We start from the raw sequence: 24,823 nt of genomic DNA on the forward strand, positions 1-24,823 counted from the left end.
AGCTGAATTGGCGTTGGCCAGAGAACACCAGAATTGACAGGTCTGCCACAGACGCCTAATTCTCTTCACAGATGAGAGCAGGTTCACACTGAGCACCTGTGACAGGCGTGAAAGAGTCTGGAGGCACCGTGGTGAACGTTATGCTGCTTGTTACATCATCCAGAATGACAGGTTTGGTGGTGGGTCAGTGATGGTCTGTCGAAGCATATCCTTGGAGGGTCACACAGACCTCCATGTCATAGCCAACGGTACCCTGACTGCTGTTAGGTACCAGGATGAAATCCTTAGAGCGACTGTCAGACCTTAAGCTGGTGCAGTGGGCCCTGGGCTTCTCCTGGTGCAGGACAATGCCTGGCTTCATGTGGCCAGAGTGTGTAGGCAGTTCCTGGAAGACAAAGGCACTGATGCCATCGACTGGCCCTCTCATCCCCCTGACCTTAATCCAACTGAGCATCTATGGGATGTTATGTATTGGTACATCTGACGCCACCAAGTAAGTACCCCCACAGATTAACCAGGAGTTCACTGATGCCCTGATCCAGGTCTGGGAGGGGATCCCCCCGGACACCATCCGCCAACTCATCAGGAGCATGCCCATTCATTGTCAGGAGTGCATACAGACACACGGGCACCATACTTGGATTTTGTTCTCAACGAACTATACAATGTACATCAGTAAAGATTTTACACTTGAGTAATTTGTTTATTAAGATCTGATGTACTGATTTAAGTGTTTTTGAGCAATTGGACTGTCACATCACAGAGACTGGTGGTCAGTGGGATGTGAGGACTGACTGATCTTTAATGAAAGCTGTTGTCTTGTATTTTTTCCTCTGAAAACATTAACCTAATAGTCAAATAAAATATATTTAGCCTATATTGTTGAGGGGGGACAGATCTGCTGATATGATGCTGATGTACATGAGGATTCATGTCAAATGGGGGCTGACCCATGAACACAAATTACAGATCGCCTGTAAAACATTTTGTTAGGCTACTCTGTCATAATTAAAACAACTGGAGAATGAGAACAAACTGATAAATGAGTCTTTAATCATTCTAAAAAAAAATTAAAATTTGAATAAATCAACTTCAAGTCTAACAAGATTTTCTGTGACTTCCTGCGCAGAGTGAAGGCTGCTGCGTCTCCTCATGCGTCCCTGGTGGGACGGACTGACGCAAGGAAAGGAAGCAAGCGCATGGAGAGAGAGTTCGGATGCACCCAATATGTTTTCCCTGTTAGGTGACTCTATAGGTGCAACATATGCCCCGCTGGTATTTCTCTAATTGACATCACAAGAAATGAAAGTAAAGGAAACGAAACCTAATTCCTTAACTGCAGCGCCACCCGCAGTGTCCTCCTGTGATCACCTGCTATTGTAGACTCAACACGAACAACTCATTTCAGTGAAAAGTCCATGCGGTTTTATTACTTTTAAATATTTCTTCACACGAGAGAAGAAGTCATCATCATCATGGCCACTCTGAACCAACAGTTTGAGGAGAAGGTGCGTCCCTGCATCGACCTCATCGACCGTATTCGCTCCCTGGATGTAGAGGAGCACTTTGAGCTGCCTGCTATCGCCGTGATAGGAGACCAGAGCTCCGGGAAGAGCTCCGTGTTGGAGGCGCTGTCAGGGGTGGCTCTGCCAAGAGGAAGTGGTAAGACCCCCCAGTAGCTACCAGACAATATTTAAAGCTGCAGATTTTGGCCATGATGCAGAACTACAACAAGCAGAAAAACACACCACTCCGATGCATTATTGCCTTATAAAGTTTGTTGTGTGATCTGTTCCCTAGAAGTTCATCAGACACAGCACACAACACTTAAGTGCTTTGACCTAAATACTAATGTCACCATGCCTACATGATACAAAGACTCACAATGTTGAGCAGGTATAGTGTTTACCATGCATGCATAGAGAGCTGGTGATACTGGCCTTTTTTAACATATGTGCTATGCCTGGAACATGTTTTTCGATGTTTTATAAAGATGATTTTCTAAGATAGCCCACTGCTTTTTATAATTTCAGCGAGCATGTTGGATTTCACACATCATGTCCCCCTCATTAATTCAGGCATTGTGACAAGATGTCCTCTTGAACTGAAGATGAAGAGAAATGAAGAAGGACAGTGGTGGTCCGGGTGGATAATCTATCGGAACTATGAGGCAGACATAGAAGACTATGAAACTGTGGCGAAAGCAATAGTTGACCCTGAAGATGTGGAGGAAATGATAAGAGAAGGTGCAGTATGCAGCATTGTTAAAGGTCCAGGTCCAGGATTTAGGAGCATCTACTGGCAGAAATGGTAATATACATAACTGTTTTTATGACTGCATACTCATTTAAAACTAAGAATTGTTGTGTTTTTGTTACCTCAGAATGAGCCATTTATATCTAGATATGGAGCGGGTCCTCTGCCATGTTGTTCTACAGTAACCCAGAACAGATAAAACACATATGACCCATGGAAGCAGTTTCAGTTCTGCAACATCATGGCTAGAGGCCACTAAATCCTACACACTGGACCTTAAAATTTCACTATCAAAAGCCGAGTATCAATGGAATGACTATTTTTTTAGGTTTCAGTGATCTGCCCTTCCATCCTTTGTGATCATCAAACACCATGTCCTCTCTCTCCAGCTCAGGATAAATTGGCTGGGGACGGGCTGGGAATCAGTAATGACCTCATCAGTATGGAGATCACCTCCTCTGATGCTCCAGACCTGACGCTCATTGACCTGCCCGGCATTTCCAGGGTGGCTTTGCAGGGACAAGATGAGAACATTGGAGACCAGGTATGCTCGTTAAGTGTCCCCAAAACACACTGTCAGTATCGACAGCAAGGTGTGTGGATTATCCATATTATCCTGAGGGGGGCGGTCACACCCCCTCGTGGCCCAATTGTTGAAAAATGCTCGCTAAAGTGCCCTCTTGGGAGCCAAAATGTGCGCTAAAGTGCCCTCTTGGGAGCCAAAATGCGCGCTAAAGTGCCCTCCTGGGAGCCAAAATGCGCGCTAAAGTGCCCTCTTGGGAGCCAAAATGCATGCTAAAGTGCCTTCCTGGGAGCCAAAACGCGCGCTAAAGTGCCCTTTTTTTTCTTTTCGCCCCTGCCCTTCAAAAAGTCTGTGCACGCCACTGTAACTGGTGACTCTAAATTGTCCGTAGGTGTGAATGTGAGTGTGAATGGTTGTCTGTCTCCAACAGGGCAGGGTGGATTTTGCCATATTTTTGAAAAAAATAATGACACCATCCCTATTTAACACCAGACAGGGCTCCTGCTGTCCTATACGTATGCCTGAAATGTTTTTCTGAGTTCTCATTGCAATTGCTAGTGGTTCGATGGCCAGGATGACTAACAATAGGGACACATTTGTCTTTTTATTTGTTTTTATTTTTGTTGTTTGCTGCTTTCTGGTGCTGTAGCCTACAGACAAAGTTAGTAGCATTAAAAGTCGAGTTTTAACTGACATGGATCAAAGATTTGTGGCAGTGTTTTAGTTGTTAAAAATACATTCATCCTCACAATTATTTCTAATCTATATTTCACATTTTATTTCACACAAAGCATTGAACAACTTCTAACTTAACATTGAACATGAATTAATACTTTCAGATAAAGCGACTGATCCACAAGTACATCTCAAGACGAGAAACCATCATTTTGGTAGTGGTTCCATGCAACGTGGACATAGCAACCACAGAAGCTTTGAAGATGGCACAGGAGGTGGATCCTGATGGAGAGAGGACTCTGGGTAAATAGAGCTGATTTTAAAAAAGAGCCACCCAGCCCTTACATTATGTTACACAATTCTTAGCCCCTCCCCCACACCCCACAGGTATCTTGACCAAGCCTGACTTGGTGGATGAGGGTACAGAAGAAAAGGTGGTTGACATTGTCCATAATGAAATCATCCCCCTGAAGATGGGCTACATGATCGTCAGGTGCAGAGGTCAGCAGGAGATCACAGAGAAGGTGTCTCTTACTGAAGCATTAGAAAGTGAGAAAGCCTTCTTCAGAGATCATGCGCATTTCCAGTAAGTTCATTCTTTTTAGGTGATTATGCAAAATCGTTATGTGGTCAAGTGTTTGATAGCTTGTGCAGCATGTAGCTACTCTGTCACTTTTTGTTATTTTTACTGTAGGATTCTCTATGATGAAGGCCATGCCACTATTCCTAAACTGGCTGAGAGCCTCGCACTTAAGCTGTCGCATCACATCAAGGTAAATTTGTCTTCCTTCCTGTGTACCGTAAAAAAAATTGTCAATATAGACATGCTACAAGCTGTTAGCTCAAGCACCAAAGTATAATTCATTTAGATTTACGAACATGGTACACAAGAGATTTGAGACTTCCTAAGTTTTTAGTATTGTCATGTGAAGTCCATTGCTCAACATCAACAAGCATCACTGACTGTCGCTGTTGGAAGTAGGTCAAATTAATGATTTGGAATTGGCATGTTCTTCAATAGCCTAATTTTTATACTAATATCGATACTGGTTTCAGTAAACAGTTTCATTGTATTTTTGATCTTTCTCAAGAGTTTTGTTTGAAAGGAATTGAAGGCCTGTCCCATATAAATAGTTTGTGATTTGAGCAAATAAAAGCTTGGGATACTGATTGAAGTTTTACAGTAAATTATGATTAGTCACCTTTTGTCACATTCTGCCTCTCAGTCTTCTCCTCAGCCACCTTTACCTTTCTCTGCCCTGTGCCCAAACATGCAATAGCCATTCTCCATTTATCCACTGAATGCCCTTGGACTTTGCCTCATCTGCCTGGCTGTAATCCCTTATCCTGCAAATTGGAAATTAGCTAACCATTACCTGGAGGAGCTGTATTTAAAAGCACAAATGTCTGAATCAGTTCGATCAGACAGACTTTACCCTGCCAGCTTCTCGATACAAAGTCCTAAACCAAACGGAGTATTTCCAGTAGATGAGAACAGGCCTTATAAAGACAATCTCCTGTTGCTACATGTGTAATTGTCTCTGTTTTGGTCCAGTCCTGCATATCCTGAGTCATGATGCCGTAGCTGTTTAAGTTTTGACCCATGTTTGATTTGCAGAGATCTCTACCTCAACTGGAAGAGCAGATAGAGGAGAAAATTGAACAGACTCAGGCAGAGTTGAAGACATATGGCAGTGTACCCCCATCTGATGAAGCTGGGAGGCTTGTCTTCCTCAATGACGTGAGCTCCCTCTCTATAACATTTACCTGGCTACAAAGACAAACGCTCACAACCATGCATACATTTTCAGTATTTAAATAAAACACCTGTAAACAACTGTTTCTGCTGCAGAAAGTGACAGCTTTCACTCAGGATGCCATCAGCCTGACTACAGGAGAGGAACCAAAGTGTGGAGACAAGCTCAATGTCTTTTCTGCACTCAGAAGAGAGTTTGAAAAGTGGAACGCCCACCTGGACCACGCAGGAGAAAAGTGTGAGTGTATTATTTTGATCTGGTCTACAGTTGACCATCAGCAGGACTGTGAAATATACTTTGTTTGTTGCAGTTAACAAGAAGATTGAGAGAGAGGTGGAGAACTATGAAGAGAAGTATCGTGGAAGAGAACTGCCGGGCTTCATCAACTACAAGACCTTCGAGGTCATGGTCAAGGAGAGGATCAAACAGCTGGAGGAACCAGCTGTCAAGAGACTCAAGGAAATAGGAGGTATATGATTGAATATATATGACAGATTTACTCAGTAATATGTTTTTCTTTAATCCTCAAGTTTTCTTTTCTTGCCATGCAACCGCAAGTGAGTTGCTCGGTGGAGATCAAGCTGCTGTACCTTGTTGTATTTCTATTTCCTCCAGATGCTGTTAGGAAGGCGTTCATACAGCTGGCCAACAGTAGCTTCAATGGATTCATTAACCTAAAGAATAGAGCCACGGTAGTCCATGAGTTTATTAGTGACATTCTTATGATTTGATTTGATTGTTATCAGTATTTCAATTTGCATCATTTTCTTGGCTGTGTTCAGACTGACCAGAATCTTGTTTTTCTAGGCAAGGATAGAAACCATAATGCGAGACACAGAGTCCACTGCTGAATCCATGCTGAGAACCCAGTTCAAGATGGAGCTGATTGTTTCCTCTCAGGACAGGATCAACAGCAGCAGTTTGAGTGAGAGGAAGAGAAAGGAAGACGAAGACAAACGGAAAGGCACAGACTCCCATAAAGGAAGGAGTATTGTATACAACATGGATAATCATGCAACACTTCAGGAGCTGATGTTGCACATTAAATCATATTACCAAGTAAGTTTTAATTTAGAGGGGTAATTAATGATCAAAGCAGTAACAACAAGGATTAGACAGAGGCTATGTCTTTCAGTTACTGGCCTCATCTGTCAAACTTTTCCTTTTCCTCCATCAGATTGCCACCCAGCATCTCGCTTACCAGATCCCGCTGGTGATCCGCTACCACATGTTGCAGCAGTCTGTTGTCCAGCTGCAGAGGGAGATGCTGCAGATGCTTCAGGATAAAAGGGATATGAATACATTGCTGAAGGAAGAATTAACCTTTGGCAGGAGGAGAGTTGCTCTACAGAGTCGCCTCGACCGCCTCATGCAGGCCCGCGCACACCTGGTGGAGTTCTAGAGGAGGTCCAGGCCTTACAGGATGATTTTGTTGTTTAGATTGTGTCATACAGTCATGGCTGTGGAGTGGGTTTATTATCTGTCACACTGGGTTTTGAGTGTAGAATTACTACTATTATTATTATTATGTACAGCCAATATGTGAACATGTCATCATATCAGATCATGCTCTCAATACCAGAATGCCCTGCTTCATTATTTGGCCTGAACACTTGTCTGAACATTTAGACAATCAGAGCATGGTTTCTATAAGTGAGTGCATTACAATGATTTAATTAGATTTATCTAGCATTATTTCTGTTGCTGTGATGCATCAAATCCGTTATGTTAAAAGACAGAAAGAATTACAAATACTAAACAATCTGTGCTTGTTTTAATAGCCGCATTGTCTTAATGAAAAATGGGTGAGAAATGTACGGTCATGGTCCTTCCTAAATTACTCGTCTCTTACAAAAGAATAAAAAATATATATTTCCAGTTTTCAGGAGTGGACTTGTTATTACAGGGTTGGCGCCTGTCACCGATTCTGTTTGATATTCATAGACAGGATCTCGGGGCTCAGCTGCAGGGAGAAGGGTCCGGTTTGGGGACCTCAGAATTGCATCTCTTCTTTTCGCACATGATGTGACTCTGTAGACTTCATCACACTGTGACCTCCAGCATGCACTGGGGTGGTTTGCAGCTGAGTGTGAAGCGGTCGGGATGAGAGTCAGCACTTTCAAAACTGAGGCCATGGTTCTCTGCCCGGAAACCGTTGGATTGCCTCCTCTGGGTTGGGAGACAGTTAACTGCCTCAAGCAAGGGGGTTCAAGTATCTCGGGGTCTTGTTCACGAGTGAAGGTAGAATGGAGTGTGAGATGGATCAGTGGTTTGGTGCGGCTTCTGCTTTGATGCAGGCGCTGCGCCGGACCGACGTGGTGAAGAGGGAGCTGAGCTGGAAGGTGAAACTTTCCATTTACTGGTTCATCTATGTCCCAACCAACACCTATGGTCATGAGCTCTGGGTAGTGACCGAAAGAATGAGGTGGTGGATACAAGCTACCGAAATGAGTTTCCTCTGTGGGGTGGCTGGGCTCAGCCTTAAAGACAGGGTAAGGAGCTCAGACATCCAGAGGGAGCTGGGAGTAGAGCCGCTGCTCCTTTGTGTTGAAAGGGGTCAGCTGAGGTGGTTCGGGCATCTGATTAGATTGCCTCCTGGGCGCCTCCCACTGGAGGTGTTTTAGGCACGTCCCACTGGTAGGAGGCCAGGGGGCAGACCCAGAACACAATGGAGGGATTACATATCTCATCTGGCCTGGGAACGCCTTGGGGTCCCCCAGGAGGAGCTGGAAAGCGTTGCCGGGGAGAGGGATGTCTGGGATGCTTTCCTTAGCCTGCTGCCCCCACGACCTGGCCCTGAATTAGCGGATGAAAATGGATGGATGGATGAATTAAAATGGCCACTGTGATTTTCATTCAGTTTTATTCCTTAAGACCCATCAGGTTAGTACATGTGGATTAGTAACACTGGTGCCCTCATCAGAGACAGTATTTTGTGTGGCAGCTCTGGTAGGTTTCCAGTTGCTTGTACACATACTGCACCACATCACTAAATAGAAAGAAATAGAAGAACTCAAGTCAAGTACAAGTATCTCAGGTTAGATGTAGACATTTCTGTCACATCAATTAGTATTACACACATAACACAACAGCTCCACTCACAACTAACCAGTCATCTCATTTGAGTGTCTTCATCATCCCTCTGAGGAGAGACTGCAGGTGTTCCCTGCAGTCACCATCTACTGGTGCTGAAGTTTATCTGCAATTGTCCATTGTTATATTGTAAAAGTCAACTTTCATCTTTGTCAAGGACTGTGAAAGTGAGGAACTGCTGCTGATGTAAACATTTGAAAGCTTACACAGTTGTTTCTGTGACTAAAGCAGCTGTTGTCATGATGATCACAGGAGGTGCCATCAATTACTCACCAGTGATGGTTGTTACTTACTGACTTATTTTGGCTCGTTACTAGCAGGTGAGCTCATTGATTCTCTTTTGCAGTGGCAGGAGTAGGTATTTTCACTGTTTTTATTGTAGGAAGAGCAGTAGTTTTCCCCGTGGCCTGAGCAGGAGCAGCATGGCAAAGTACTTGCCAGCTCTGGTCAGACTGGTCAACCAGGTACTTAATATACATGACTTCAACATCATAGGTGATAGAAACATGGGATTTTGACTGTCGGCAGAGCTCTTCACACAAATAAAGTGTAAATAAAAACAAATCAGTTGAGTCTTTCCCCATCAGACGAAATGGCCAGTCAGGCTAAAAGCTACAGAGAGAGTTTAAGAGGTCCTGATCGCCTTTGGTACAACGAGAAAGTGAAAATGATAGGAGGAGCGTGCCCTTTTCAGCTGCCAGCCTCTGTGTGGACGAATGACCTTGTCAATTCATTCATTCAGTTCATGTCCTGTCGATTCATTACTTAACAGTCATTAGAATTAACTTCTTGGCTTTGAACATCTCATGTTATTGTTGAGATCAACTGACTTTAGCTAGCTAGCTAATGTTAGCCAACTAACCTGTGATGAAGTGCCTGCCACAGACATAATGTTAGGTGTAGTGACTGGCTGGATCCCACAGCTTTCCGTCTTTACCCTGCCGTTTGATGGCTGTGAACCACAGATTTCTTCTTTCCCCATTCTTCACTCTATCCAGGAGCAAAGAAAATCTCAACTCTGGGTTTTTTTTTTATTGTTTGCTGTGCAGTGAACAACGCAGCAACTTTTCGGCATTATGAACTCCTAGCAGCGACTAGCGTCTCTCCCGGGTCGAGTTCAAAACTTTCACCCAAAAGGGGGCGTGGCCGTTATTATGGCAGTGTGTGATGTTGCATTGAAGTCATGTATACTGCTTAGTGTTGTACTCACTGTGGGACATCTCAAATTTCTCACTGAAAACAGCCATGTTGTTGTTTTGACAAAAAGCCATGAAACTGTGACCATAGTGGGACTGCTCTTAACCTCATCCTCTTCTTGTGATGTTACACAAGGCTACCTAAAATACAAAAAGCACAAAAAACAAAACAGAAAGACAAAAAGAAAAAAGGAAAACGTAACTGTAATTTCCCTTATGCCTCGTTAAAAATATGATTATCCAGGTTATGCATTATATGACCATCCTGCATCAGAGCTTAATATACAGTAATGGACACCTGTTTAAGTAACGAACACCTTTTAATATAGGCCTATACAAGAAAGAATACAAAAAAAATAGTACCGTTATAACAGTAGCCCAAACTTACTCAGTTTAAGTCATACAAAATGGTTTCAGCAAAAACAAAATCAAGTGATGCCTCTTGCAAATCATAGGCAAGCTTAACGAAGCTCAGGGAGCACCACAGTTAGGCCTACCCCAGCCCGTGTGCCGCCAGGAGTGGACAGTCTGGGAGCTGGGCGATTTGCTGGTGGATTAACAGAGTGGAGGATAAAGATGTTGGAGGGTAAAACTACAATTGACAGACTTTTGGTCTGGTGGCAAATCGATCAGAGCATCCTCCTTATCTGGGGGTATAATCCCTGCTTGTCCCTGACTGAAAAAACTACACCTTTTGTGGTGGTGCTCACAGAACATCTGATGTAGGTGTGCACATTTAAACACAGGATCCAGAATGCCGTTCCAACAATTTATTGTGGGCAAATGCATTGACAGGGTGGACAGTTGAGTGATTGAATGATTTGTTCTACAAAAGAAATATAAAGGAGAATATCACTAGTCTGAATAATATCAAACAAATAATATTAACAAATTAGGTTACTGCTTTAACTCACTTCATTAATGCATCCGTATTAGCTTTCGTTTACTCAAACAACATAGGGAGAAACTCAGGAATCTAGTATAGTGAAACAAAACAATGTCTTTCAGACCATACTTGTCAAGTCAATCAAACAATTTCAACATTATAAGGTAAAACAGTCCAAAATAACACATCCATCCTCTTTGTTCCCGCTGGTGGTGTGGAGGGAAATCAGAGAGGACTCACAGGCCTGAAGGCTTGACCTATATAATCTTAGGTGCGGGGCTTACTCAGGAGTGACAGGGTGATGATACAGGTAGGGTGGACACTCGTGATTTAACACTGACTCTGGCTGCTTAAAGTAGAGATAAGGGTTGGGCGATATGGCTCTAAAATAATATCACTTTTTTTTTTTGCAATAACGATATTCTTGATGATATGACAAATTCAATTGTATTATTAATTTAATAAAATAGAATTGCAACAAAATAAGTGATATAGTTTTACAGTTTGCCTTCAAATATTCAGTAAAAACTTAACAAAAACTATCTCTCATTTCTTTAACAGCAACAGTGACTCAGAGTGAGATTCAGATTCTGTATACAATATTAATAGTTCAACAAAATAAAATCTATCACAAATTACACATTTAAACAGTTCCCAAATACAAAAATGTACCCTGGGATCTATATAAATCAACAGGTGATTACTTTCTCTTTTTTCCCCACCTGGACCTTTATGCTCTGCCATTTCTCCTCTAATCATCACACAGTAACCTGTGACAGGCTCTTATGCTATGATAACTACTGCACATTCACATATATGTAGTTGTTTGTCGAGCCGCGAGCGTCTCGTAGGTTTACATTACCAAAGGTTTATGACAAAATCACTTCACAACACCGACTCCCATGTGCACACGGTGAGAGAGGAGAGGGAGAGACACTGTGCTGCTGCCAGAGGAGGCGCTGAATGAGTTCCCTCTGAGCAGTAACTTGCTAAAAGAGTATGACGTCAATATGTCAAAAAGTTGAAATATCGTGAGTATCCTGTTATGAATTTTTCATATGATATTAAAAATTATACGGGTATTATTGTGAACAAGATGATCAATTGCTTATGAGGAGATTTTTATATAGCAGCAGCGCTAATCATTTAGCAGCGGCCCCTCCAGTGGTTCGTGCGAAGCCCCCTATGTCCTTAAATCCTAGAAACGCCCCTGGACTCAGACAGACTGCACTGTGGAGTTTTCATCAGATGTTGACTAAATCATTGTAGATTGTTTTGCTCGTCAATAATGTTATGTGTCACCTGCCTACCTTGCTGACTACCTTAATTAATGTCTACAGCACTGTTCTACCTGCCAGGCCTGGTGCGTAATCATCCACCATCCTCCACTTCATGTCTGGTATTTCGTATAACAGGTCGTGTAAGGAATCGGCTCCATGAAATGAAAGTCGAGGAAACGAAACCTAACCTAACCTTATTTTCACTTCCCTTCACTGCTGCATCCCTGAGGTATCCGAGAGAGAGAGAAAAATCGGTTGTCTATTGCTCTCTTTTAAACTCAGTTTCTTTACAGGAGACAAGAAGTTATCATCATCATGAACACTTTGAACCAACAGTATGAGGAGAAGGTGCGTCCCTGCATCGACCTCATCGACTCTCTCCGCTCCCTGGGTGTAGAGAAGGACCTGGCGCTGCCTGCTATCGCCGTGATAGGAGACCAGAGCTCCGGGAAGAGCTCCGTGTTGGAGGCGCTGTCAGGGGTGGCTCTGCCAAGAGGAAGTGGTGAGTTGTAGTCATTGAGACAGACAAATCTATCTATCTATCTATCTATCTATCTATCTATCTATCTAAAGCTGCAGTCATCAGCCCTGTTCCTCTCAGTCAGCTTGTCTGTACAGTGTAATAGCAGTATTACACTAGTTCTCCATGATTACCATCTGTTATAGGAAATGTCCCCCAACCACATCTAAAAGTGTTTATACCCATTTAGAATTGCTATATTTTGTGGTGGGGTGGGGTAGCGCCCTCTAGCTGCATCTGGCGGCCTCTACAATCGCTTACCAAGAACTCTGTGACTTCTGCTTTTGCATGTTTTTGAAGTAGGCTATAGATGCAATGAATCCATTTGCTAACATGCTCATAGGTGTTCGACTTTTCTAGCACATGTACTATGCCTGGAACATATTTGAAGTTGTAATATTGATCCCATCTTTATAAAGATGCTTTTCTAAGATAGCCTACTGCTTTTATAAATTCACCAAGCACACTGGATTTCACTTTTCCCCTCTCTTGTCATTTACTCTTCATTAATTCAGGCATTGTGACAAGATGTCCTCTCGAACTAAAGATGAAGAGAAAGAAAGAAGGAGAGGAGTGGTACGGGAAGATAAGCTACCAGGGCTGCGAGGAAGAGATCGAAGACCCTTCAGATGTGGAGAACAAGATTAGAGAAGGTACAGTATACAGCATTTGAAATGTCACTAACAAGGCCAAGTATGGACTGATTTTTTTCAGGTTTCAGTGATCAACACTTCTACCCTGTGATCATCAAAAATCCTGTCCTCTCTCTCCAGCTCAGGATGAAATGGCCGGGGTCGGGGTGGGGATTAGTGATGACCTCATCAGTCTGGAGATCGCCTCTCCTGACGTTCCAGACCTGACGCTCATTGACCTGCCCGGCATTGCCAGGGTGGCTGTAAAGGGACAACCAGAAGACATTGGAAAACAGGTATGCTAGTTAAAGCCCTGTTTCCACCAAACACTTTAAGTATGGTACCTCTGGAACCAAAAGTAACCCTTCAGACATGGTACCTAGACCTAGTGTTTCCATCGCAAACAGTACCCTTAAATCTGGACAGGTGTTGTCACTCACTCCTCCGTCCAGCATTCACTGTATTTCCTCATTACCAGTGTCACAGAGGGAAGTCTGCGCCTTGTTTATCATCCACAGAACGAGGTTGCATGCTGACATTTTCAGAACAAAATAAAACAGGCTGCAGTGAGAGTCTCTCTCCATGGGGTATTTGAAAATAGCAGGTTTGTGCATTTAGTCCTTCTCAGGCAAGCTCAGGGGTTTAGTGTTGTAGCCCACAGGAACAACGCTCCATGATGCTTTTTTTTTGTCCCTGAGTGAGGATTAGAATATATGCCGTCCCGGTCGAAATTAACATATACATTATATAGAAATACTTCAAGATCCACTCATTACTAAAAGTGTATGTCATATAAAGTGATGGTCACATTGAAATTTAAGGTATGTTGAGGGATTCAAGTCGTCAACTCATGCATCAAGTAACAGTACAATAGGACTGCACGATATTAAGAAACTACCGTTATATTATTTGGCGCTACGGACGCTTCATATCCAGGTCAATTCACACACTCGTGAGAAACCTTCTAACGTGATGATTTATATTGTTTACACGACAGTATGTCATTTCTGTCTCTACATGGTTGCGCCTTTACAATTCTCTCTGTATCACGCACGGCAGAATTTGGCCCCGATGCGCACACACACACACACACACACAAACAAGTGAGCACACTAGAGCACGGCTCGGGACGCATTTTCCTGACTGAAGCGGACCCGAGTACGAGACAATGAGCCCGGCCCGAACCCGCAGCACGGCACTGTGCACCAGAGGTGGAAAAAGTACTGCAAAATTCTACTCTAGTAAAAGTACCTTTACTTTGATGAAATTTTACTTAAGTACAAGTAAAGCTACCCTTCTAAAAATCTACTCAAGTAAAAGTAAAAAGTAGTTCGTTTAAAATGTACTTAAAGTAGAAGTTACTTAGTTACTTCCAACAACTTGATGTGGGTCTCTCCTATGCAGTACAAAAATGGTCCAGGGGTCATAAATCCAATCCGAAAACTGGTTATTTTTCTATGATGAACCATAGAATTCAATTCAATTTAGGACTGCACAATATCATGAGAGCATCACCATCGCAATGTGTCCTTGTGCAATAGTCACATTGTGAGACTCGCAGTATAAGTTTATCATATCAATATAATATTAGTCAAAGGCAATATGCCATACTTATTTTGCTGGTTAATACTTTAGGTTGTGAAGTTCTCAATTTCCAGGACAGTTAGATTGTAAAATGTATATTTCATGCAAATACAGCCTTTCTAAATCCCAAATGATTCTAAAATGATGAATTATTTCCAAATAGAGCTATTCAAGTTATTGCAATACACTGTATATTGCAACGTTTCACCTTATAACGTGATGACTTATATTCTTTACATGACGGCATGTCATTTCTGTCTCTATGGTTGTGCGTTTACAATCCTCCTCTGCTCTCTGTATCGCGCACAGCAGAGTTCGGTCCCAGTGCGCACACACACACGCAGACACAGACACGTGCGCACACACGCACACACACACACAGACACAGGTGAGCACACAGGGGCGCGGCGCGGATGGCATTTTTCTGACCAATAATTATAGTTACAGTTTACTAATAAAACTGTTATGAACAGTGGTTACATGAGCCTCAAAACCAGCCACAACTCAGCCCCGAGCAGAGTGACTGTCCACTATCGACCAATCAACAGACTGCAGTGTTCACAGCTCCACCTTTTAGTACCAGATCTGTGTGCTAGGTACCCCAACAGAGGGGGGACCAAAAATGGGGACAGTACGGAACGGTTCCATTGGTACCATCCACAACTTTTCACAGTGGAAACATAAAGTGTCCCCAAAACACACTGTCAAAGTTGTATACTGACAGTTTCTTTGGTAGAAAGTTGTTCCAAGGAAACAGTGAGATCTGTGGTAGCTGTACGACTTATAACTTGATATACAATATGGGTTAAATCTTTCAGATAAAGGGACTGATCCAGAGGTTCATCACAAGACAAGAAACCATCAGCTTGGTGGTTGTTCCATGTAACGTGGACATAGCAACCACAGAAGCGTTGAAGATGGCACAGGAGGTGGATCCTGATGGAGAGAGGACTCTGGGTAAATAGGGCTGATTTTAGAAAAGTACTTGGCCAAGTTACTCAACTTTTAGATTCACTGTCTGTTTGCCCTTTGCTCTCTCAGGTATCTTGACTAAGCCTGACCTGGTGGACAAAGGTACAGAAGACATGGTGGTTGAAATTGTCCACAATGAGGTCATCCACCTGAAGAAGGGCTACATGATTGTCAGGTGCAGAGGTCAGAAGGAGATCACAGAGAAGGTGTCTCTTACTGAAGCTATAGAAAGAGAGAAAGCCTTCTTCAGAGATCATGTGCATTTTCAGTAAGTTCATTGTTTTTGGTAATTTTATTTTCATGGTGATATACTACTGCTGAGGTTTGCGTTTTTACATGTAATATGACATGAACTCAGTGTCTTTTTATTCTTGTTGTAGCACTCTCTATAATGAAGGACAAGCTACTGTCCCTAAACTGGCTGAGAAACTCACACTGGAGCTGGTGCATCACATTGAGGTGAGTTGTTATTTTGTCGCCTTCACATATGACAGCCTTGGATCATATGACAGCTGTGGTGGATAATTTACTAGAATGCTTAACAATTGAAATCTGCAATAAAAAAACCCCAAGAATATCATTATTAGCTGTATATATATATATATAAAACATATAAAAATAAGTTAACTCGTTTTATAAGGACAAGCAAAAAAGATTATTATAAGAAAATATTAGATGAAAACAAAAACAATAGTAAAGAAATATGGAATATACTAAACAGTATTATAAGAAACAGCTCCAGACAATCAAATTATCCTCTGTATTTCATTGACAAGGATAAAGAAAATTACAATTTGGAGGATGTAGCTAACAGCTTTAATCATTTTTTTTGTAAATGTTAGACCTGATTTAGCAGGAAAAATCCCAGATCCAAGAAAACCTGAAGAGGATCCATGGACAGAGAGTAATCCCAGCTCAATGTTTCTCAAAGCAGTGATTGAGAGAGAAATATTGGATATAGTTAAAAAATGTAAAAACAAAATGTCTACGGATTGTAATGATATTGATATGACTTTATTAAAAAAAGTCATTGAGGGGATTTTCAAAACCATTTACATATATCTGTAACTTATCATTTCAAACAGGTTTATTTCCAAACAAAATGAAAATAGCCAAAGTCATACAAAACTGGGAACAAGCACAACTTCACTAACTACAGACCTGTCTCGTTACTGCCACAATTCTCCAAAATATTAGAAAAACTCTACAATTGAACAGATTGGACTCATTCATAGATAAACTTACTCAACTGGAAATCACATATTCAACATGTACACAATAAAATGTCAAGAAGTATCTCAGTATTAAATAAAGCAAAGCAGGTTCTTAATCACAAGTCACTCCACATTCTCTACTGTTCACTCGTGTTACCATATTTTAATTACTGTGCAGAGATCTGGGGCAATAACTACAAGAGTTCACTACATTCACTGTCTATTCTGCAAAGAAGAGTAATAAGAATCATTCACAATGCTGGATATCTGGAACACACCAACTCCTTATTCCTACAGTTAAAATTATTAAAATTCAAAGATGTGGTTGCATATCAAACAGTACAAATAATGTTCAAGGCTAAAAATAAAACACTACCAGAAAACATCCAGACATTGTTGAGTGAAAGGCTGGGGGGTTATAATCTCAGGGAAAAATACAACTTCAAAATTTACAGTGCTCGTACAAACTGGAAAAGATTCTGTATATCCATCTGTGGAGTGAGACTATGGAACAATTTGAATGTGGAGTTAAAGCAATGTCCAAACATATGCCAGTTTAAGATACAGTACAAGTACAAGGTATTCACACAGTACAGGGAGGAAGAAGAGGGTTGACAATCACAGGGTGGTTATAGGGATTCTTTTTTATTGCTACATGGGTCATCGTTTGCTTTGTATTTCTTTTACTTTTACTTTTACGTTTACTGAATGTGTTCTTTATGAATAGTTTAGTAGGAACATGTGTATATGTGTACACGTGTATGCATGTATATGTATGTATGTACATAGGTATGTATAGTATACAGTATGTGTGTGTATTTATATGCACATGTACAGGAAGTATAGGAAACCAATGATCATTAATGAATGATGGAAAAGGGGTGGGATTAAATAACATTTTTGCTTCTTCCCTCTCCTTTTCGAATATGTAAAATTGAATCAATTGTGAAAATATTTATTTTGCTTTATGCCTATTGTTTGCTTCAAACATGAATGCATGTATATGCTTTTTATTTAAATTTTGTGTGTATTTTGGTATTGACTAATATTCCGTGCTTCATGTCAATTTTCTGTACATATTCGAAATCAATCAATCAAAACACTTTAGGATTTGCCACTCTGCTTACTCTAGTTGTTCAAGCTTTGACCTGTGTGTGATTTGCAGAGATCTCTGCCTCGACTGGAGGAGCAGATTGAGGACAAACTTGAACAGACTCAGGCAGAGCTGGAGAGATATGGCAGTGGACCCCCATCTGACGCAGCTGAGAAACTCTTCTTCCTCATTGATGTGAGCGTCCTCACGCTATATAACAGTTACCTGGCAAAATGCTCACCATCATGCATGCATTTTAAATACTTATCAGATAAATATAAAACACCTGTAAACAACTGTTTCTGCTGCAGAAAGTGACAGCTTTCACTCAGGATGCCATCAGCCTAACTACAGGAGAGGAACTCAAGTGTGGAGACAAGCTCAATGTCTTTTCTGCACTCAGAAGAGAGTTTGCGAGGTGGAACACCCACCTGGATCACTCAGGAGAAAAGTGTGAGTGTGTCACTTTGATCTGGTCTACAGTTGACCGTCAGCAGGACTCTGAAATATACTTTGTTTGTTGCAGTTAACAAGAGGATTGAGAAAGAGGTGGAGAACTATGAGGAGAAGTATCGTGGAAGAGAACTGCCGGGCTTCATCAACTACAAGACCTTCGAGGTCATGGTCAAGGAGCAGATCAAACAGCTGGAGGAACCAGCTGTCAAGAGACTCAAGGATATAGGAGGTATATGATTAAATATGTATGACAGATTTACTCTTTATTTCTCAAGTTTTCGTTTTCATCATTCAACTGCTACAAAGTTGCTCGGTGGAGATCAAGCTACTGTATCTCGTTGTATTTCCATTTCCTCCAGATACTGTTAGGAAGGCGTTCATACAGCTGGCCAACAGTAGCTTCATTGGATTTCCTAGCCTCATTAAAACAGCGAAGGTAGCCGTCTTCTATGAGTCTCGCAAAATGTATTTAGCATCATTTTCCTGGCTGTGTTCAGACTGACCAGAATCTTATTTTCCAGGCGAAGATCGAAGCCATTAAGCAAGAAAAAGAGTCCACTGCTGAATCCATGCTGAGGACCCAGTTCAAGATGGAGCTGATTGTCTACACTCAGGACAGGACCTACAGCAACAGTTTGAGTGACAGGAAACGAGAGGAGGATGAGGAAGAAGACAAATGGAAAGGCGCAGTCATTGCTAAAGAAAGGAGTATTGTATACAGAATGGATAATCATGCAACACTTGAGGAGCTGATGCTGCACATTAAATCGTATTACAAAGTAAGTTTTAATGTAGACGGATGATTCATGGACAAAAGCAATGACAGTAAAGTTTAGACCCTACCTTTGTCACCCATCTGTCAAACCTTTCTTTCCTTTTCCTCCTTCAGATTGCCAGCCAGCGTCTGGCGGACCAGATCCCACTGGTGATCCGCTACCAGATGTTGCAGGAGTCTGCGGCCCAGCTGCAGAGGGAGATGCTGCAGATGCTTCAGGACAAGGAGAACATGGATTACTTGCTGAAGGAGGATTGTGACATCGGCAGCAAGAGGGCTTCTTTGCAGAGTCGCCTCAAACGCCTCATGAAGGCCCGCGCATACCTGGTGGAGTTCTAGAGAAGGTCCAGGCTTAACAGCTTGAGTCTACTATACCTCTTTTATTGGTCATATACAGGACTGTGGTTGTCTGTTGCTGTATTATTATTCTTTTTTACGGAGTCCGGTGTAGAATGGACACGTCTGTAAGTCAAACCAGGTCAGTGTTGGTGCGTGGGGACTTGTTTTAAATGTACTGTAGTATCTTCTCCTGTTGTCATTCCTAATAAACAACTCCAACGCCTGTTATTTCATACTGTATGTTAAAAAAAAATCATAGGAGCACACCATGTTTCCGAGATATACCTTCTCTTGACATATCATTCATACCCAGTTCCAAAAAAGTCGGTACACTGTGACATAAAAACAGAATGTGATGATTTGCAAATCGTTTTCAACCCATACACAGATACAGTGTAAAGACAAGATTTATAATGTTTTTGGTAAGTATACTCTCATTCTGAATTTGATGCCTACAACACATTCTGCATGTGTTACAACAGTGTGGCTTCGTCGTTAAAGAGTGCAGGTATCACACTGGCCTGCCTGCAGTCCAGACCTGTCTCCAATTGAAAATGTGTGGAGCAACTGAGGTCGTATATCAAGCAAGAACAGGAAAGAGTTTGATTTTCAAAACTTTGACTACTGGTGTCTTCAGTTCCCAGTTTTGTTTAGCTGAGGGCTGTCAAAAGAAAAGGTTTATCAGTTTAAATATTAAATATATTTTCTTTCTTCTGTATTCAGTTGAATACAAATTGAAAAGGATTTGCCAATCATTGCATTATGTTTTTGTTTGCATTTTACACAGTGCCCAAACCTTTTTCGAGTCAGGGTTATATAATCACAGACTTAAAAATGTTCCAAATGCATGTTTTTCGAATTTATTTGTTTAAATAAAGAAAAATGGACTTGGATTTATTGATTATGTAATTTTGCTACTCCAATTTGATTTTACATGCAAGACTACTTCAGCTAACAATCTGTTTTCTTAAGGTGTCACACCCCAGGTGACAACATAGTTTTTTCAAGCACTGGTCAGTTTTGAGATTTTGGGCTATTTTGCGTCCATAATGTTTTTTTTTTTTTAATTTTTTCAGACAAGTGGGAAAAAATGTCCAAATTACATATTCAGGTGTTATTCATTCAGATTTCTGTAGTGGAATTGTACATTAAATGCACATATTTAATTAGATAATACCTATTTTTTATATTTAAACATAAAACTTAAGAAAACTTTTAATAAAAAGAAAAAAATTCTTAGTAATCAAATTGGGAAATTTAATGTTGATATCTATATGTTAAAATGTTACCCGTATCAACCTGGTGTGTCTGGCTTTAAATAAAATACTGTCATTATGTACTCAAGAGTTACATATTCTTGATATGACCAGTTAGTTACTTTAAAGAAAACAATACATGAAGTGCTCTACTACTCCACAATGATCAAAATGAGAATTGGTACAATCCAGTCATCTTTTAGGACAGTGCTGCAGCTTCATGTTCGGCTGACCTGAGACCTGTTTCTGCAAATAGAGCAGTAAATAATGCTTTCTTATGAGTCTAACTAAAATCCATTATGCTACACTTTCTCAGGTCGTCTTACTGCAGCCTATACTGTCCCTAAGCCGTATGAATGTTGATGGATGTGGTAGACTTTGTACATAAAACTTGCTCATATCTATGCAGAAATACTGTGCATCAGTATGAAACTGTGTACTTTAGCTCCCCCTTGTGGTGTAAAATTAAATAGTAAACAAAATCCCAGTGTGACAGCAAAACACGAGTTGTAACATAAACCTGAAGTATTACGAAAACTAAGAACAGATATTCTATCTTATTCCAAGCACACAGACATAACGTCGCTTCCTCCATGTCATCAAAGAGCTAATGGTGTCTTCCACCCTCAGCAGTGAAGGATTTGCATCAGTGATGTAAATACAAAGCTGATTCAGTTCTGACGTCCAGTCTGGTAACTGTCCACCAATCCCTAATAACCAATAATCATTGCTTTCCTGTCCATCTATAACCTCGACTTAGTTCCATCGCCAAACGCTTGTAAGCAGATTTTATGAGCTGTACAGACCAACATACATTTAAAAATCCACCATTCTGGTAAATACTTGAACAACACAGATATGGACAAGTCAGCTTTATTCAAAAATACATACAAAAAGTCTTCTTAGACAAAAACAAAATTCTCTAAAAGCAGTTAATTTATTTCAGTCACGATCTCCACGAGTTCATTCTCCATTCTCTGCAGGGCTCTCCTGGTTGTTGTCATCATTGTCCGATTTCTCGTCATCTGGGAAAGATAAAAATGAATTAGCGAGGCATAGGTTCCTCTGCTTTTTGTAAACTTAACCCATGAAACGGTAATTAGAATAAAGGACATGACACAGGGACATCAACAGGTACAAACAATGCTGAGTATCACTCACTCTCAAGTGTCTGCTGTAGCTCCTGTATGGTGCTGAGGAGCACATGGAACTGCTTCTTCCTTAACTCCAACTGTGTCGCAGAGAAGAGAGGGAAAAATGAAGGAAATTATAACTACTGATAAGGACATTAGAGGTTAAAATAGAAGATGTGATCCGTGTATTTGGCTTTACCTTTGCATCTACGTTCTCCTTGATTTGAGAAAGTTGCTGGAGTTCTTTGTCAAGCGCCTCCAACTGCCTGCGAGTGATGAAACCAACATTGAGCGCTCAATCTGGTTATCATTAAAAGCCAAAAACTGCTCTAACACGAATGAGCACAACAACTCAATATGTGGATGAACCAAAGGATAGGCTGACTCACTTTAGTGTTTCATGTCGGTCTGGGTGTTGCTGGATAACCTTGGCTAAAGCATCATACTCTGGAAGAAAAGAAAAAAAGTGAGAATGACAGACAAGCAGAAACAGGTCAGTTAAGCTATTCTGCAAAAGTTTATGTACACAGTGAACATGCAGTAGCTTTATACATCCTAAAACTGAAAATAAGAGAAAGTAAGTGTTGGCTTATGTCTAAAAACAAATAGTCAACACTTAATCACACAGGACCCAAACCCTAATCGCCTGTGTAAAAGTCATGTGCTTAACCCATTCATCCACCACATCTTAGGTCCTTCACGGGCTGTGATGGTCTTTATACTACGTCGCCTGACTTTCTGGCAGTGTATTTGAGGTTTTTTCAATCATAGACTGACCAGTTTCAGAGAATATCAAAGACTGGCTAGTACAAGCCCTGACCCTGACCTCTTTACCCTGATCCTAACCACTTCTAACTTCTGCGCATCACCATGACGAGTACTAGCCAACCACAGCAAGCAATGAGATCCATAATAATGAGTTTAGGGAGGGACGTTCATAGCTGAATTGCTGCAGCATGACTATTCTCACCTGAGTGCAAACAGACACTCTGAATACAAATTTCTATTTCTACATTATTTTGACAAACTATACTGACACCAATTCTTCTGAAATGACTGACTCCAGTTTTTTTTTTCATACCTTTTCTACACTCAAAAATGTATGGCCTCGATTTAAATTGGCCACTTTCATTTTGAATTGTGTGCTCTGTCCATCTGCTACAACTGCTTAAACTCATTGGATGTCTGAAGGCTGCTGGGAAAATGTTGTGTGTACTGTTTTATTTATAAAAATTACAATAGTCATCCGTATGATTTATTATTTGTTATAACCCAATCTACGAGGAACTGTTACATGAATTAGAACTCATATTGAAGCAGTATACAAAATAAAATGTAATAACCTGTGTCAGACAGACATTATTGTGCTCCGCAAGGAAATACATTTTTCCATGTCAACAACAGATTTCAGTATTAATTTATCTGTCAATATTTTAATTAATAAGTGTAAGAAAGTAGCGAAAAATGTCTACCACAAGTCCCCAAAGCCCAACGCTAAGTTTTTAGATTGCTTGTTTAGTCCAGCCTACAGTCTGAGCATCCAATCCTTATATTAAAGAAGCTGGCTGCAGAAAATGGAAGTTTTCCTTGATAAATGACTTAAATGACTCATCCACTGTTAGAATAATTGGCAGTTATTTATTTCAAATTATTTGTTTTATGTCTGAAACAATGGCATTTGTGCTGTTGTCAGTTTTGCCCAGAACACTCTTTAAAAAAAAGGGAGAGTTTTGATCTCAAGAAGTCTTTAACTCCTGGTGGAAAAAGTACATTTTTACATTTTATTTTTTTAATTGACTGATCTATTGATCTACGGTTTTAGCACTTTGTCTACCTGTTGAATGTATTAGTTTCACTTCAATATGGGGGGGCGGGGGGGGGGGGTGTGACACCTCCAATATCGCCTTTGGTCTTTCACAATCTTTATATAACGCCACAAGGAATAAATCTCTCCTGTCCACAATTGCCTAAACAATCGAAAATATTCTCACCTTGTCGATTTTTCCGTATTCTCTTTGCCCTCTGAATTTCCTTTTTGCACTCTGCTATCTTCTCGTGTGCAGATGTGATGTTTTGTTCTGCAATAAGGACAAGGTGGAGATAAGGTCATACTGCAACACCTAAAACATGCATTGTGTTGTGCCCAGATCTTCTAGTTAGCACACAGACAGTATGAAATGCAAGGGAATTTAAATATAAAAGAATATACACACAACAGGTCAGTTCAGTGATAGAAACCCCTCAGTTCATACCTATGTTAGAGTAGATTTTCTCATAATTCTCCATTTCCCGTAGATTCATGTCATAAACCATCAACGTCTTTCCCATGGAGAACTCACACTGGGCCAACGTGCCCATCATCCTCTGATACTGCGTGAACCTGAACACAAGTACAAAAAGGTTTACGACTCAAAGCAAGCTCTTCATTACACCTTTATATGAATTCTCGGTGGCAAAGTCCAAGGCTGGGGTCCGCAGGGCTAACTTACCCTTCCTCCGGGGTCCCAGGCGAGTTGCACCATTTGGTGAAACTCTTCAGCAGCACGTTGATGCGACGGTCATCTCCAGCTCCGTCCCCGTCAATAAGAAGACGCTTCCGTATAACTTCATCTAGGATAAGAGCGAAAGCAGGATGAAAACAACCTCTCAGATACAGCAGGTAAATCCAACAGCCGCTGAGCTAGCTGTTAGCTAGCTAGCGAGGCTACAGTATGTTAGCTGTTTTGAAAGTTGTCTGCTTCTTCGTGTAAAGCTGGTTTGTTTTCGACGGTAAAGCTGGGTATGTGTGGATACTTTAAGAGCTCCGGCACACATTTACATTCATGGCTTTTCCCAGAAAGCTTATCATTAAGACGTTTCTTACCGTCTGTAACGGCTCCCATGACTGTAGCGAGCTGGGTAAACTTTATTGAACAGCCGGAAGTGAACAAAGTAGCTCGCCCCGCCCCTGAAGACGGAGGGCGGTGATTGGCTGCAGGAGCCAGCTCGGTCTGAATTCAAAGGTTTTTTTTTTTTAAAGCTTTATCAATAATCCTTTCCCTAGCAATTATGGAAGAAGATTTAAAGACATGAGAAAAGAAGGGTAAAAGATACGTACACGACGGATATGTACATGTCACACAAGGTATGGATGAAATAACAAGCAAATGTCGGGTTTTTTTTGCCTGTTTCCCCAACACTTAT

At 41.2% G+C, this 24,823-nt stretch overlaps 2 protein-coding genes across 4 annotated transcripts; one reads left to right on the forward strand and one right to left on the reverse strand.

Annotated features, from left to right (window-relative positions):
* Nucleotides 1-1,310: 1,310 nt before the first annotated feature.
* Nucleotides 1,311-19,475, forward strand: LOC126385412 (interferon-induced GTP-binding protein Mx). 3 transcript variants are annotated; one of them, XM_050037110.1, is made up of 12 exons: nt 1,311-1,662; nt 2,079-2,246; nt 2,646-2,800; nt 3,619-3,757; nt 3,842-4,040; nt 4,149-4,227; nt 5,073-5,195; nt 5,307-5,448; nt 5,522-5,680; nt 5,827-5,903; nt 6,019-6,270; nt 6,389-7,051. In XM_050037110.1, exons 1-12 carry the CDS (start codon nt 1,476-1,478, stop codon nt 6,611-6,613), a joined length of 1,905 nt encoding a protein of 634 aa, XP_049893067.1. In that variant the 5' UTR covers nt 1,311-1,475; the 3' UTR covers nt 6,614-7,051. The 3 variants fall into 3 exon arrangements, with proteins under 3 accessions (XP_049893067.1, XP_049893069.1, XP_049893068.1); XM_050037112.1 differs by lacking the exons at nt 2,079-2,246; nt 2,646-2,800; nt 3,619-3,757; ... (6 more) ...; nt 6,019-6,270; nt 6,389-7,051 and adding exons at nt 12,702-12,839; nt 12,960-13,114; nt 15,221-15,359; ... (6 more) ...; nt 18,659-18,916; nt 19,027-19,475 and having other exon boundaries at nt 1,342-1,662; XM_050037111.1 differs by lacking the exons at nt 1,311-1,662; nt 2,079-2,246; nt 2,646-2,800; ... (7 more) ...; nt 6,019-6,270; nt 6,389-7,051 and adding exons at nt 11,852-12,168; nt 12,702-12,839; nt 12,960-13,114; ... (7 more) ...; nt 18,659-18,916; nt 19,027-19,475.
* Nucleotides 19,476-21,364: 1,889 nt separating this feature from the next.
* On the reverse strand, nt 21,365-24,597 carry thoc7 (THO complex 7). Its single transcript, XM_050037113.1, has 8 exons — nt 24,504-24,597; nt 24,130-24,250; nt 23,893-24,020; nt 23,632-23,718; nt 22,030-22,087; nt 21,840-21,906; nt 21,669-21,738; nt 21,365-21,532 (listed from the first exon to the last, which is right to left on the reverse strand). The coding sequence occupies exons 1-8, from the start codon at nt 24,520-24,522 to the stop codon at nt 21,471-21,473; spliced, it is 612 nt and encodes a 203-aa protein (XP_049893070.1). The 5' UTR covers nt 24,523-24,597; the 3' UTR covers nt 21,365-21,470.
* Between the last annotated feature and the right edge of the window lie 226 nt (nt 24,598-24,823).

This window comes from Epinephelus moara, chromosome 24 (genome assembly GCF_006386435.1).
Source record: "Epinephelus moara isolate mb chromosome 24, YSFRI_EMoa_1.0, whole genome shotgun sequence".
Classification (NCBI taxonomy): domain Eukaryota; kingdom Metazoa; phylum Chordata; class Actinopteri; order Perciformes; family Serranidae; genus Epinephelus; species Epinephelus moara.